The sequence below is a fragment of the Rhodamnia argentea genome, chromosome 6 (genome assembly GCF_020921035.1).
Source record: "Rhodamnia argentea isolate NSW1041297 chromosome 6, ASM2092103v1, whole genome shotgun sequence".
Classification (NCBI taxonomy): domain Eukaryota; kingdom Viridiplantae; phylum Streptophyta; class Magnoliopsida; order Myrtales; family Myrtaceae; genus Rhodamnia; species Rhodamnia argentea.
The window spans coordinates 21,299,357-21,315,228 of NC_063155.1; the positions used below are offsets into that span (position 1 = coordinate 21,299,357).

General features: G+C 42.1%; 2 protein-coding genes across 2 annotated transcripts; both read left to right on the forward strand.

Moving 5' to 3' along the window:
* Positions 1-9,507: 9,507 nt before the first annotated feature.
* On the forward strand, positions 9,508-10,948 carry LOC115734276 (arp2/3 complex-activating protein rickA-like). The gene is made up of 2 exons (XM_030664987.2): positions 9,508-9,796; positions 9,933-10,948. Exons 1-2 carry the CDS (start codon positions 9,740-9,742, stop codon positions 10,710-10,712), a joined length of 837 nt encoding a protein of 278 aa, XP_030520847.1. The 5' UTR covers positions 9,508-9,739; the 3' UTR covers positions 10,713-10,948.
* Positions 10,949-13,994: 3,046 nt separating this feature from the next.
* On the forward strand, positions 13,995-15,591 carry LOC115734275 (transcription factor FER-LIKE IRON DEFICIENCY-INDUCED TRANSCRIPTION FACTOR). The gene is made up of 4 exons (XM_030664986.2): positions 13,995-14,524; positions 14,690-14,893; positions 14,984-15,160; positions 15,268-15,591. Exons 1-4 carry the CDS (start codon positions 14,045-14,047, stop codon positions 15,370-15,372), a joined length of 966 nt encoding a protein of 321 aa, XP_030520846.2. The 5' UTR covers positions 13,995-14,044; the 3' UTR covers positions 15,373-15,591.
* Positions 15,592-15,872: the final 281 nt, after the last annotated feature.

Below are 15,872 nucleotides of genomic sequence, written 5' to 3' on the forward strand. Positions count from 1 at the left end.
TCAAGAATTCGATTCTTCCATGTCCCCTCCGTCACTCAAAAGACTTCCTATGCATAGTCTTGCCAATGCCATACCAAACTGGGTCTCTGGGGCCTCCACTGATAACACAATAGAAGTCTCAACTTCAAAATGTGGGGGAGACGTCAGAAGAATCTTCTTCTCAATGTCCATTAGGATGGGAAGAAATGTTCTTGACTCTAACACCAAAAATAACCCAACATATGATGAATAAACTATAAAGTACTTAAATATTAAAATAATTTTTCTTCCGGCTCTTTAAGCTTTTAGAACAGCCGCTAATGACCCTACAAAATTTTACATGGTACAAGAGTAGGAAGTCCCGATTTTCTATCTTTTTAAGCCCTTAGTTTCTTCTCTTGTTGTATATTACCAAACTTTTGCCTTGAGCCAAAGTCCAATCCACGCATAAGAGGAGTGTCGGAGTATTTAAATATTAAATCATGCATTTATCAAATAGTTTAAACTTTTAATACAAAACGATCCCATTTTCCGTTCTTTCTATCTATTCAGCACGACACCGAAACCAATGTTTTCGTTAGACAAAGAAATGCACTTCCCCTGAGGGGGGAGCCGCGGTGCCCGGTGCTTCAATCCACACATATCATACCGAAAGGTCGCGGTTGTTTTCGCTAACCGGAATGACTTCACTGTTGCTTTTTCCCCTCGCACCCCACCATCCCCAGTCATACCTCAAAACAGTCGAAGAAACCCATTGATTCGCAGAACAAATCACAACCCTAGAGTTTTGCTCAAGGCAATCACCTCACCATCCCCACTCACACAAAAACAATGGGCTAGAAACAACAAGAAAAGAAAAAAAACACAAGGATCCCCCCACCGTCGTCTCCACGAGATCTCTGGGACATGCCCTCTCGGGACGACGTCGTTTTCACGCGAAAAGCCCGGGGGAGGAAGACACCCCCACGAAATGAGCAGGAGGCATGCCATGATTCATTCAACTACCTGTAACTACTAAACGCACCGTGACAAAATTAGCCGTCATTTTTCCTTTTTTTCTTCTTTTCTTTTTTCAACCTTTTCTTTTTCAATTTAATTTGGACTTCGAGACCCAAAACCGCGTGGGATCACGGACTTTTCGATCCTTTTTTTTATTATTATTTTTTGTGTGGTGCCTATATATATGTCAATCACTTTCCTACAGCTCGAAAATGTTCTTTTTCTCCCCCGAAAACTTCCATTGTTATTATCTATTTCCAGCCAAATATGTCTTGTCTGCGAGAGCAAGACATGGCATGGATCATGGTTCATGTGATCTAATCAGGAGAAAGGAACCCAAAAAAAAAAAAAAAATTACATGATTTTGGGTTGATATTGAATTGAAACTTGAAAAACGAGGCTCAAGAGATGGCGGGGGGAACTGTCCTATCAGAGCCCTAAAACCTATCGCACGGATGTCAATTCAATCTTGAAATTTTGCCTCGAAATTTCAATGTAGTCTTTCCGGTCAATTGGCAAAATAAATAAATAAAATTTAAAACGAATTGACATCCATGGAATGGGCTTAGGACCGATCGGTGCAATTCTCCCAAGACACGACCTTCGCATAATTCCGCTAAAAAACGATTTTTCTTTCCGACAAGAAATTATCCCAACAATTCGTGTCGCTTTCAAATTAGAAAATGCATGGTTTTGGTGCTAAGCAACGCATGATTTGGGATGGGGTCACCCTCATGATGTAAAACCCTAGATAATTATTAATTATGCAAAATGTGATCCCATCAAGATATATAACATATGATATTGATAATAGCCTAAGACATTGCGGGGGTGGCAGCTTTAGCTTTTGGTATAACGACCGCTTGGGATTCCAAAAGATGCGAAAGTGGTGTTTGATTTGAGATGGAATTGACGACGCACCTAAAGACTTGAAACGTATATTAAAAAGAAGGTCGTGACCCCTCCATCACGGACCCACACGCAATTAGCAAAAGTTGTCATCCATGAATTGGATACTTTTCCATTAGGGTTCCCCGGACTGGTAATAGCCGTTGATGATGATGCGAGAGGTTCGCGTCGCATAGATTTCGTTTAGTCGCTACCGTCGATAAGCGCATCCGAATATGAATGCGCGTTTTGAAATTCGAATGGCGAGCTCCCTAACCACCGTCACGTCTGAACTATCGATTTCTCGACCACGCTGTGTCAACCAGCAGCGAGATGCTATTCATGAGTTGGTCAAGGACAGCGGTCACTCTTTCGATGCTGGTAGCACGAGAACCACCGAATTGGAGCGGTTTTCATCTAATTGCTGGCGTTAAGATATGAATCGCAGTGTAGCCAACCCGACTTCTGTCCTATCCTAATAACTTCCGTGGTTAGACCATTGGTGATAATGAGAAGAACCTTCTTCAAGTAACCTTTAAGAAATGAGCATGCAAGTCTATAAGTAATGAATAGAGGTACTGACATAAATGGTCCCTAAACTTTGGCTCAATATGCAACGTGATTCTTGAATTTTTAATTTGTCAAATGTAGTCCATGAACTTTACTCCAATATGCAATGCGGTATCTGAACTTTTAATATGTTCAATATGATATCTTAACTTCTTGTATACGTTAAATTTAGTTTATGAACTATATGAAAATGTTCGACGTTGCTCTTCCATCAATTTAAGTTAAGGGACAAATTGGACGTTTTGATACGGTCTAGGGACTCAATTGAATATGTATCAAAAGCTCCATAACCACATTGAGAAATTTAAAAGTCCGAGGACGATATTGCATATTGAGCTAAGGGTCATGAGCCACATTGAACAAATCAAAAGTTCAACGATCGTGTTGGACATAAAACCGAAGTTTGATGACCGTTTATAACATTTTTCCTTGGCGAACAAGGGTAGTTGGCGTTAGATTTACATTACGATGTTGCCCTAGCTTTACTTTAGGGCTTTCGATCCAAGATAAGGAACATGGACATAACACAATCTTTGTCGAAAGCGAGCAGTCAAAAAGAGTGAGGGAATACTAGGTTTCCTCTTGCTTTGATTAGTCCCCTCCACGGTTTACCTTTGCAGTAGAATCGATACCTCCCTCCTAACTGTCAGCAAAGTTAGTTCGTTAGTTTCATTCCCCCCCAAATTCTCAGCATCTTTATTCTTGTCTTTTCCCCTTTTATTTTATTTTTCTCTCTTTTTAATCTCATGTTAATGTTAGGCATTTTGAGACAGGCATGTTCAAAGTGCATGTCCTAGACTCGATTATTCGACAAAAATTAAATTTCCTAGTTTACATGGTCATTGGCATTTTGTATGTGCAAAAAAATGAATAGAAAAAGGATGTGAGAACATAAATTTGTGAAACCCAATATTGTTTTGTTGCCCGGCCGGCGTTAGCCGAAAGAAAAAATTCTCGCGAAATTGAAATAGATTAAAGTGAGACGATGATACACACATCATTCGGAACTTACAGCCGTCGGAAGCAGCGATTTAAGCATTTATACACCTATATGAAATTACTATCAAAAGCGTGGAATTATAAAGCATCTATAGGATTTTTTTTTTTCACATTTTCTTTTGCTCATTTATGGGTAAATGATTTAATTTCCCTAAGGTGTTCCTGATTAACGAAGTGCGTTTAACTTTGTAAGATAGAAAATCTGCCGACCACTTAAAAAAGAAGGTTGTTGCCCGTGTTGCCAACTATATCATAATCTCCAACATCAGGCCAGTGATTAGTGAGTCTAATCCAAGGATCCAATTTGTTAATCAAGTGGGGTCTAGGCCTAAGCCTGCAATTGGAAGCTAATCAATTAGGGCCCCACCCCAAGAAATAAAATAGCGATTTCCTTTTCGTCGAGGTGATGCTCGTATCGTGTTTATATCATTAATCTCGATTACATATTTGCTAATGAGAGTATAAAGAAGATGATTATGTTGGTAAAAGAGATGATATAATCATATATTCTGTCTCCTGCTTTATCGTAATGGGGTGGCTCTTGAAGAATTCTCCATAACGGAAAGCAAAGCTTAGATAAATGGGGGATTTAATTTTATTTTAAGGCAGGTGATTAAGGAAATCTTTAGTATAATGACATTTTCATAATTATATGAAACATTTTTTTTTTCGTTTTTGCAGGTACTATGTCTAGACAAAGAGACATGATGCATCAAACTGTCACCACTCAAATTGTAGTGGATAATGAGAAAAATGTTTTTCATTTTGGACTGCTCACACTCATGATTATTCTTATCTTAACTAGAATTCCTACAATTATTACTAGTATTTCAAACTTTTTATTTTGGTCAAAAGTATTTCAAACTTAAGTAATCTTCAAAAGAATATTATTGTTAAAACATTTAAATTTCAAAACACGAGGTTTATCGGACAGGTTTAAGTCGTCGAGTAGTTTATAGTGGCCTCGCAAAATTTTAGGCGATATCGGAGCGAATGGTCATGAATGTAACCTTTACAAGACCCTTATTTGCCTCCATTATTATATTTTTTGGACCAAAATCCAGCCTATACGTGAAAGGGAGTTTTGCATATTTGAGTATCTAATTGGACCTTCATGTGACAGATTAATTTTTTTTAATAAATTGGCAGGGCTCCCGCAGAAATTTCAAACTTGCATAAAGCTTAAATATACCGAGAAGAAAAGAGGGTTAAAAATAACGAGAAGAGAGGTGAAAACAATAGCGCTAATGCACGGTTGCATTGAACTACGCAACATTCCTTTTCCCGGAGTTTTACCGTTCGATCGATTTTTATAACACGGGGTCCCTAAATAAGGCAAATGATTTCATCAGTAGAAATTTACACACTTCACAAATTTTGTGCAATTTCTTCAATGAAACAAGCATTGCTTCTTCTTCTTCTTCTTCTTCTTCTTCCTTCTCTCTCTCTCTTTTGTGTGGGTTGGATCAAACTCAATGATTCGGCCACATAAATTTATGAACAGAGTAAAGCAAACTGAGCATAGCAGAGAGTCAATCGATTTGATATATTCCACGACAAAGAAAAATTTTGGGAAGTGTGAGTGGGTTTAGTTGGGGGCTTTGGGGTGTGTGGTTTTGATCATTTTCCCAGGGACTATATGGCCTGCAAAGATATAATAAATATTCTGGCGATGCAGATTAAATCTAAGAAAGCTAAGACATGATTAAAGACAAAATAACACCTCGGATGGGACATAAAGTCGCGGCGCCCCATTGTTGTATTTCATTCCCACTCTGGATTCATTGTCTTGGATTTTTCCTATATGCACCTTTTTTTTTTTTCCGAAAATCTAAAATGAACGGGAGGAAAACCCTCGGTTCCGATCGCCAAGTTAGGAAAATCCAACCTGGATAAATTTAAACTGTCATGTGGAGGAAGATGAAATGTATACAATGTTAGGATTCGGTGCACAATCACAATGAAGTAAAGCATGAAGCGAGAAAGAAAAATTGACAAAATGTTTATCTTTTATGGCAGCTCGGTGACCGTACACTTGTCTTGCTTAGGGCGCTAGGGAGGCTCGATGGTGGTGAACTCAAGTGAATGTCTTATTCTTGATTTATTATTATGGTTCGTTTGATTTTGTTGGAAAGCTTGTAAGAAGTGAGAGAATTGGTCTTCCTCTTTAAATATTTTTTTTTGGGGCTAAAGCGAGAGAAATGGTCTCGGAATAGTCAAAGGGAAGCCTCGTGCTTTTCCATGGAGGAGGACTTTTGTTTTTTCAAAAAAGAAATGGGTCCACCACCTTTCTTTGTACAAAATATTGGTGGGAAAGTTTGGTTACCAGCTCCCTTTTCTGACCAATGAGAATCAAAGCATATTTCACTTACCTCCATCTCCATCTCCCTTTGTAGGGAGAGAGAGAGAGAGAGAGATTTTTTTCTACTTAGGGTTTCTGGTCTTTGTTGATCATGGGCTGCACATGCAAAGCCAAGTCAACAAATGAGTGCCATGGAATGTTGGTGAACAGGGAAATCCTTGCTTAGAATTTACAATACTATAACCTCGATTAGCTCAAACGAAATAAATGACCTCGCTGTCGGGTAATCCCTAACACTAGTGAACTCCGGACCCAGTTTAGGAATAATAATCCACGGCGGCTCGGTCCCACGAGAGATTACAGGAGCTCGCTGCGTGATGGATCGGATGGTTATTGCGATGCGTTCTTCACGCATGGAACGGAATCTCTGTTCTGGTCATGGGGCTGCTACGCATGTTCCACACGATCCATAGAAGACAAATCAATGAATCGGCGCATAAAAGGGAGCAGATCTAGATAATCATTTTCCTTTCGAGGCAGGTTTCTATTTTCACGTCTCTCACTTTGAAATGTTGATTTCTTGGTGTGCGTTAGATGTATTTGATCACGGGAAACTTTGACAAGAACAAATCCGAGAGGTGGGGCAGCAATTCATGTGGCACCCTATCATGAAGCTGGTCCAGAATATGAGAAGGAAAAAAAAATCTCATTTGGGGCCGAATCCGAATTATAGACTTGTAGTGGGGCATAAACAAAATATTCAAGAACTTCATTTCCTCCCCCTTAATTCTCTTTTAATTACGGGAGAACCAGCAGCCGAGTCTTCGGTTAAAATTGTCGCAGGAACCCTATTCCAAGTTGGACTCTACGTGATAAAATCCAAAAAGATCAAAAAAATTAAAGTTGATGTGTATTTTCAAGTGAGTTGATATTGATGCGTTCTGGCGCGCAACTAAGGCAATTAAAGTCCAATTTTTTTTCTTAGGGCTTCGATCTGAAAAGTTTGTCTTTGATCTAGAAAGAAGCGACACGACATTCTTTTTAGGTTTGACTTTGCATCACAATGTAATGGGCATCGCATGCACTCATGATTCTGACTAACGAAAGTAATATCCCTAGGTCAGTCCAATTTGATCAAGGGAAACGTGATTTTAGAACGTGAGAAGTACCCGTAAGGAGTCGGGAAATTCAAGATGTGCACGGTTCGTGTCGTGTCGATCACGGGTGCCAGAAAGTTCGGCCCCAAAATATGAATGAACAGGCGGAGGGAGACCGCGTTCGTATAAAGAGAATATAGATCGGGTCCACAAGCGATTTGGGTCACTCTAACATCCTCCTCTTACGGGTAAAACCGGCCGACACCGAGGGCCACACACAAGAAATAAACCGGGGCGAGAAGCCTAGCTCCGGTACCATTTTCTTGTATGACCAATGCCGATTGCTCCAAAAGCTGAAGTGAGTAGGTGAGGAAGACTGCGTATGTATATATGCGAGATGACCAATGGATGCATGGAAGATTATATGAAATTTTTTCTTCTTCCCTTTTTTTTTTTTCGAAAAAGACAAGAATTCTCTCGAATTTCAAATTAAAAGTTAGAGAATCGTACCTACTATTTTTACTGTTTTTTTCGTGTGCATGACTTCCTTCTTAGTACATGTCATCGTCAGAGAATATAATAGGATAATACTTTTCACACATCAATCTTTTCGGCGACATGTCTAATTCTCGTGTTCAGATGCATAGTAGGCATAAGCAGTCAACTAAGTGTGAGGACTTAACAAATAAACAATTTATTGCAAAATAGATAAAAATTATATATATACATACATATATATATGTGAAACGATATGACCGGCTATAAACACGTTATTGTTCAAGTGGATGTGTACATAACCATGTCACGTTCAACATCGGATTGAAATTTATCGTGACATTAACGTTCCGTTTGTTTCACTCGAAAACGAATCATTTGGAAAAAAAATTAAAAGTTAATCGCTCATATTGCTTATAAAAAATAAATGAACGGATATTTTTTTCATCGTTCACGAAAATATTTACCCATGAATAATTGTCAACGATGAATCTTTTTTTATTGACTAATTATTTCAAGCTAACGAATATTTTACGGAGAGCCGACAAGGAATTCCATTAATAATTGGTCGTTTTGACCATTGGGAACAACTCGATGAATTTAGTAGATCTTTTTAGAAGGATTTAACAATCATAGATCGAACCTATTCAATTTTTACAATGTGATGGTCAGCTATTTGTGAAGTAGACGTGCCTACCGTTTTCTTTTCTTGGGTCAATATTAGCAATGCAATTTATCCGAAGATAAACCTAATACAATTTATACACCTACGACACAATCAAACTCGAACGAACAAAATATGGAATTGAATCGTACCAGTCTCTTGCTCGAGGTTATTACTCATTTTTGTAATGTAATTATTTTTCTTGAAAGGTTGGCTATAAAAAAAATAAAAAAAAATGGGGTCTGGTGCTGGACCACTTTCTATGCGTTTTCGCAGGGAGTAAGGAAAGAGATGGCGATCCGAACAAAAAAAAGAGAGAAAAAGACAGAAAAGAGATGGCCGAATTGAGAGAATAATAATACGAATTACTAAAAGGAAAATGGTCATTTTCAACCGAAAGAAAGGGAAAAAGAAATTTATGGAAGCCTCTTTCACCGAGTGGGGCAGCCCATTTGCCAGCTAAATTAAGGAATCCCGGAATCGAGGCGCGCATGACACCATTTTTGAAGTAAAATTTCTGCTCTAGAAACAGAAATCCGTTTAGTAACATAATTTCTGGAATAGAAAACCATTTAGTTGCGCAATTTCATTTTTCTATTTATGGAGCCACTTGAAAAGGTAAAAAAAAAAAATATATACTTCTTTTCCAGAATTAGAAAAATCGATTTTTACTTAGAAACATAAGTAGAAAAATCGATTTCTATCGTGCGCGACCTAACATTCTCCATTGGAAACTTTTTTATTTCCCCTTGAAATTCAAAGTTGTTTTTTTTTTCCATTTACCCCATTTTCTCCAAAGAATTTCCCGATTCGCTACTATACTTTTTCAATAAAAAAAAAATTTCGAATTGACCTGGCGCGTCAACTCACGCGTTAGACAAGACCGATCACGTTGCGCCATCGGTACGAGCATCGACTCTTTACTTATTTCAATGGGCTGCGGCTGGTTCCACCCATCCCGCGCGGATCGTTCATGGAGCCGTGCATCGCAATCGCAATCGATTCTTCCCCCCCTTGGGTTCGACTGGCAGCCACTTGGAAAACAAGATTCAAACAACATGAAATATTAAAATAATTTGCCTTTTCAGTCTACATTCGCAAATACGATGCGGTACAGAGCATCAAGCCGCGAACGCAGGAGTACGAAGTCGCGAAAGTGTCGAAACAGGGGAATTGATGGTGATTGAGTCGTGTGGAGCTTTTGGACAGAGCGACACCGTATCGCGGGGGGTTAAAGACCGGAGCGACTTGAGCTTGGTCTGCTTCTCGTCGCTCCTCTTTTCTCTGGTTTCCCACAGCCAGCTCGGTGCTTAGAGTGCCGTAGACTCTGTTCCCAAAAGGAGACTGATGACTCTCTGGACTCTGGCCATCCATGACTCCATATCAGACCCATATCAGAGAGAGAGAGAGAGAGAGAGATGTTGGTGTTAGGATGTAGAAATTTTTGGGTGTGGCTAGGTTTGGCCTTTTGTGCACCTTTTGTCCAACCCCTGCTGGTGTGGAAAGAGAAAAAAAAAACACAACGGTGTTTTGTTCATTAGATTAATAAGAGAAAAAGCAAAAGAGAGGTGAAGAAAGCTACAGAAGCCAAAAGCCAAAGGCAAACAGTGAAGACAAGCCTCTCCTTATAAGACCCTAGATAAAGAACCCCCTCTCAACTACACTCTCTCTATCTCTGCTCTGTATCCTTCTCTGTCTGTCTGTCTGTCTCTCTCAAATTCTCTCTAAGTCCACTGAGCAAAGACCATGGACTGCCAACGCAGCCCTCTTATCAGCTGGGCATTCTTGTACTGCCAAGGAAAGGTGCAATGCAACTCTACTCGAAAATGAAATGCTTTTGTTCAGTGCAATGCGTGTGACTTTGAGTCGATTTCACTTGTGGGTGCTTAATTCCTCTGCTTTTGGGGTTTCTTTTTTTTTTTAACTTTGGGTGAGACAGAGCATGGAGGAGCTGAGGCATTCGCTGCTGTGCACGACAGTGGAGCTAGAGACCACGAGGGTCGCTGCGCAGGAGGAGCTGAGGAAGAGAGATGACCAGCTGATTCAGCTCAGAGAACTGCTCGACAAGGCCACCAGAGAAAGGGATGAGGCGCAGGACAAGTACCAGAAGCTCTTCTTGGAGAAGCTCTTGATTCAGCAGCAGCAATTGACAGGTCCTCTTTCCGGCGTCTCGAGCGTCGAGGATGAACCCAGAAGAGGCATTGACTCCAACGCCGCCTTCTCTTCCTCAGACTCTGATGAGAGCATTGTCTCATCTCCTCCACCTCAATTGACCTCACCAAGGACAACACCGCTACCACCACAGCAGCCACCGCCGCTCTTGTCGCAGGTGATGACGGTGGTCCCCCACAATTCGACGCCGGATATCGAGCTCGTGCCTGATAAGCCGCTGCCCGAGAAGGGCAAGCTCCTGCAGGCCGTCATGAAAGCTGGGCCCCTTCTTCAGACCTTGCTCCTGGCAGGGCCACTTCCTCAGTGGAGACACCCTCCGCCGCCGCTCGACTCGTTCGAGATCCCGCCCGTCACCATCCCTTCTCCTCCGCAGCACCTGCCGCCATCGCCGATGGCGGTGCCGCCGCTTCTGCTGCAAGACTCTCTGGCGGGCGTGAACGCGTGCAGCGGCATTGCCCATTGCGGGAGGTTGAGCAGAAAAAGAGGCCACTTCGAGGGGTCCGATTCACCTACAGAGCCAAAGTACCAGAGGGTTCTTCTCAATTGACAGAAACCCGCCTGCTGTTATTAGGAGATCTCACTAATCGATAGTTTCTATTAGCCATTTCAAAACAACTAGGGACGTCGGAGGAAGAAACTGCAAGTTTGATCACATGACTGAAGTTTAGCATATGTACAGAGGTTTGATTTTGATCTAGGAGGAAACCAGAAAACAGAGAGAATTCCAAGTTAGCCCAGGAAGGGGAGGGACCAGAGAGCAGGTGCAAGCTCTCTCAGTTAGTGTTGCTGGTGAAGATTTTCGTCACTTTTTTTTTTACCTTTTTTGGCATTTTGCCTCTCGAATTATGCTTACCCTTTTGATTCATGACAAGCGAGGAGCTTGATTTCTCAAAGAGTGTCGCCTAGACATTGGAGAGAAACTGTAACTTTAGGTATATCAAAGATAGTATCGGCCTAGAGTGTGACTGTGTAAGTGAATGAATGTGTGAGGCGAGCCAGAGGGAGAGAGACAGAGGCAGAGATCAAATCAAAAGCATTAGTATGGAGTTGTTAGGGGTAGGGGAGGAGATTGGGTATGGCCAACCACCAGAAGGTCTAAAGTAGGCCACTGCTTGTCGGGTTTGTGTGGCTCCCGCAAATCAGAATCAGTATCTACCGCAAGTGTGATGTTTTTTATTATATTATCTTATATTAATCTCTCTCTCTCTCTCTCTCTCTCTCTCTCTCTCTGTTTTTTGAGGAAGCATGATTAGAGCAGGGGATCCTCTGTTTTTAACATGTTCTCTATGTTGATTTTGCTTAAAGGTATCATCCTGCGTTTTCCCCTCCTAGCCGTTAACGCTGCTTCGAACGTTTTAAGCATATCCCGTCAAGTGCGAGCAAAATCACAATCCGGTCCATTTGGTCAATTATCATCATACACTAGTGCATACACACTCTCCCACCCAAGTGTTGTTGGTTCGTGGAGCATGCATCGTGATTCAAAACGCGGAAATATCATCGACGCGACATCTCAAGTCCCACGTCAGGATGAAAAAAGGCCCTGCTTGAGTAATGTAGAAGCCAACAATCACTTTTCAACTGGCCACCATCTTATATGATTATTTAGCGTTCTCCTTTTGAAATTTGGCCCATGGGGATCCCGTCGGATGTTACCGACGATATCATAGCAGGACTCCCTTCAATAGATATGTGATTGCCGATCCGGAAGAGGTGAGGTGTGATTGCTAGGGGGGCTTGGACAAGATGCGACTAGTTAAACACATAGAGATGACAGAGGGGACGGGAATGAACCGCACCGCCTATTGTGTAGAACGAGTATTGTCGGTTAGTATGAGTCAACACCGACGTGGACTTCGCTTCTTTTAAGTGAGAGAATTTGCGATAGCCTAGGTTGTACGTCGGTAAATTATTATCATCTTATTCCTTTTGAGAGTTTGGTCATCGGGTGCTTCCCTTGCATAACCAAAGAACTAGAAACCTCGTCGTGTCAAACAATCTGGTATACGGCAAGAACTCTGTTGAATGTAAGAAAATGGGACTCAGGATGCTGAGTCCAATGAAAAAAGGAGTTAAAGAAGAACGATTCAACGAAGTGTGTTAACTCCCGATAGTGTGAACTGTGGAATTTGACGTACAGAAAGACTTTCCATCCTCGAAGGCCTGCTATGCTACACGCCGAGAAAATCCATCTTCCTAGGTCAATTGGAGTCGATCGCCCTGTTCTAACAACCCAAAAAAAATCTTCCTTGACTACTTTGTCCCACATCGACGTTTACGGCGGGCACATGCTTTGCATGCTCACCCCGATTCGGCGAACATTGTCGATATTGCTGCTTGTGGTCAACTCTGTCGGACGAGACGATCAAAGGGTCGGATCGGAAGAGAGAGTGGACGAGATCGGTGAACTCGGAAGTTAAGCACAGGAACAGCAAAAGCCATGATGACATGGTGAAGCTCTTCGGAACGCACCAAGGGTGAAGCGAAGCCGATATCATTTCGTCACCGTTTGGAGTTAGGACTGATCGAACCCAAAGCAGATCACAGAAGGGCCTCTTCAAGATCGCATCTGGTTGAGGCTCATTCTGTCTTGAGCTCTTTCAGGGACCACTTCGTCTCGGCGAAAAGGCCCGGTTTCGTTTTTTTCGCTGGCCTTTTGGGCTGTGCCTCTTCTATTGAACAGTCTTGATCGATGAAATGCAGGATTGGAATCATTAAACTTATGTGGATAGACGAGTTCATACCGCATCCTCGACACTCATGTCCCAATATTTTAGGACCTGGTACGTGGGGCTCGCCATTCGGACATGCGGTGGCCTGTTTTGTTTGGCTTCTGGGCACACTCCTGATGTGCTTACTGGCTTGATAGCTCTTGAGATTAGACCTTCTAGATTGACGCATCACTTGATGACAATATGAACTCAATTCGATGTCATAGATTCCCCCGATGAAAATGGCCTTGTCGCTGGCAGTTTATCGCATGTAGAATAATGTACAGAACTAAAATGATGGCTGACGAGCAGGGATTCTCTGTTCTTTGTTTGGCCAGTGCGGTTGAACAAAGATATTGACATCAGAAATCCGCTGATCGATTGAAGGAACGAGAGGCGTTTCCCATCTACGGAAAACTGTATGTTCTGGAAATCATTGCATTGGAATCTTTACATGTGGTCGCCATCAGAGTTCGCTCCGAGCTGCTTCATAGGTAACTAGATCAGTAAAAGAAGAGCCATAAGGACACAGCTGCACAACATCACCTAGTTGATTATGTCGATCGATATAACAAATCCGACCATCCTCTGGTTCGAATTCTGATGCTGTCAGTGACTTTGTGGCCGATGTTGTTTTGTACAGCTTCCTTATATGCAATTCCAGGATAATAAGGTTCATAAAAATCGATAGGACTACTTCGAACTACGTTTTTCAAGTCGATACAGTCACCCAAATATCAGATTTTGGAGAAAGGTGGGCCATTTGGTTACCAACAGATTGTTGCTTATCCATTTTTTTGCGTTTAGCATCCTCCTCTGCTCACATACGGCATTATACAGATTATCCGTGCAGATGAAGAGTTGTTTATCCTAATACTGTCGAGCTTAGTATGATGTGGGGTGGTGGGGTTTCGCTCTTGGAGAATCTACCGCTGCTACGTTTGGCATCCACATAATGTCAGCCTCGTACATGATGAACTCACCGACTATTCTTTTAGAGCTACTAATTTATCAGAAGTGATGTCAACCAACTGCACTATTTTATGTGAGAAGTTCCGAATCAGAAGCTCTATCGATTCCTTTCACACTGACAACTTTTATAAGTATTGCCAAACTTCTGCAGCCACCAAGGTTAAGGCCTCTCTTAATCAATCCGTCGCGTAAAGAAATGTATAGGATCAATCACTCAGAAAACCTCCTGATGAACTCCAGTGGCTTTGAGCCCCCGTACTTCATCGAAGAAGATAACTTTGACCAAATGATCGATCTGATCCAGGGGGAGAGTGTTCATCCAATTGCGAAATTGGGTTTTGAGTATGACCTTCTTGATGGTGTTATGAGTGGTGGGCAAGTCATACCAACTTCAGGAAATGCTTTTGGCCATGATCACACTTCCTCTAGGAATTGTGATTTTGTTCTCGACTCGCTGCTGAGCCTTGGAGAAGATGTGAAGGAGAATCTGGGAGACGAGAATGATGGGGAGGATTCATCAGGAACTACCACCAGTACCACCACCGGGACTGCCACAACACCGACCAAGGGGACAAAGACCGACAGGTCGAGGACTTTAATCTCAGAGCGGCGAAGGAGGGGCCGGATGAAGGAGAAGCTCTACGCTCTCCGTTCCTTGGTTCCTAACATAACAAAGGTACGTATCAGGTCGTGTCATACTCTAGTAGAGCAATTTATTTCACTGGAGGATTATGAGGTATTGCCTATTTAGCTATCAACAAGTAGACAACCGAGAAAAATTCAAGCAAGACAGATTGGTGTGTGGCTCACAGAATTTGAAAATCTCTCTTGTTGTGGGTAGATGGACAAGGCCTCGATAGTTGGGGATGCCGTGCTCTACGTGCAAGAACTCCAAACGCAAGCCAAGAGGCTGAAAGCCGAGATAGGCCGCCTCGAGGCTTCGTGGGCGGGCACGGGCCTGAAGAGGTACCAAGCACAGAATGAAACCACAAAGAGGATTCAAGCTGCAAACAGCAACCACTCTGTATGCAGCAAAATTCTGCAGGTTTGATCGAACCAATGCTATCTACTTCATCGTTCGCGAGTGACGCTCAGCCAAATTCGACTCACTTAACCTGCACTGTGAATCACTCAGATGGATGTGTTCCAAGTGGAAGAAAGAGGGTTCTACGTGAGGCTGGTGTGCCCCAAGGGAGTCGGCGTGGCGGTGTCCCTGTACAAGGCCCTGGAATCGCTGACCAGCTTCCATGTTCAGAACTCCAACTTAGCCACAGCTTCTTCAGAGAGATTTGTGTTCACTTTCGCTCTCCATGTAAGAAGAACATCTCATCAGGAATCACCAGCTTCACTAAGCATTCTCAAACTCTCATCCCCTCTTTATACCTTCTTGATCAAAGTGTCTGATGTGAACAATGGCAGGTCAAAGAGAGCGAACAGGGCATGACCCTGCCGAATCTGAAGCTGTGGATCACGGGGGCGCTGCTAAACCAGGGATTTGAAGTCAAATCTCCATTGTCTGCCTAATCATCCTCATGTCTGATGTGTTTCTTGTGCTTAACTCTTGAAGAACAGCTTTCATCTGCAAAAAATAATTGGACGTGGTCAGAGAGAAGACCCATTTGCAAGCTCTTCATATTAAGGACTGGTTAAGCTTCGTGCATCAAAGAGACACCCAGTTGACTTTTTTTTTCAGAGCAGGTCCAGGTGGGATGGAAGGAGGAGGATGAGTCAACCCCCATCACATCCCCTGCAAAATGATGAGACAGTCAACCATTTTGCTTGTGGAGGCAAACAGTATGCCACTCATCAAGAGTCAAAACCGTGTAAATTTTTTTGGCTCAGCGCACCTATCTATTGTCCAAATAGATGTCTTTATCATCGCCAGATGAAGCGTAACTTTTTTTTGATGTCGATAAATCAATCGTGAAAATTTTAGAGTGACGCTATTTTCACCCATTATATGATTAAATTCACTCAATTTTTATCGCAAAGACGAAATTGCCCTCAATTAGTCAATTGCAGAG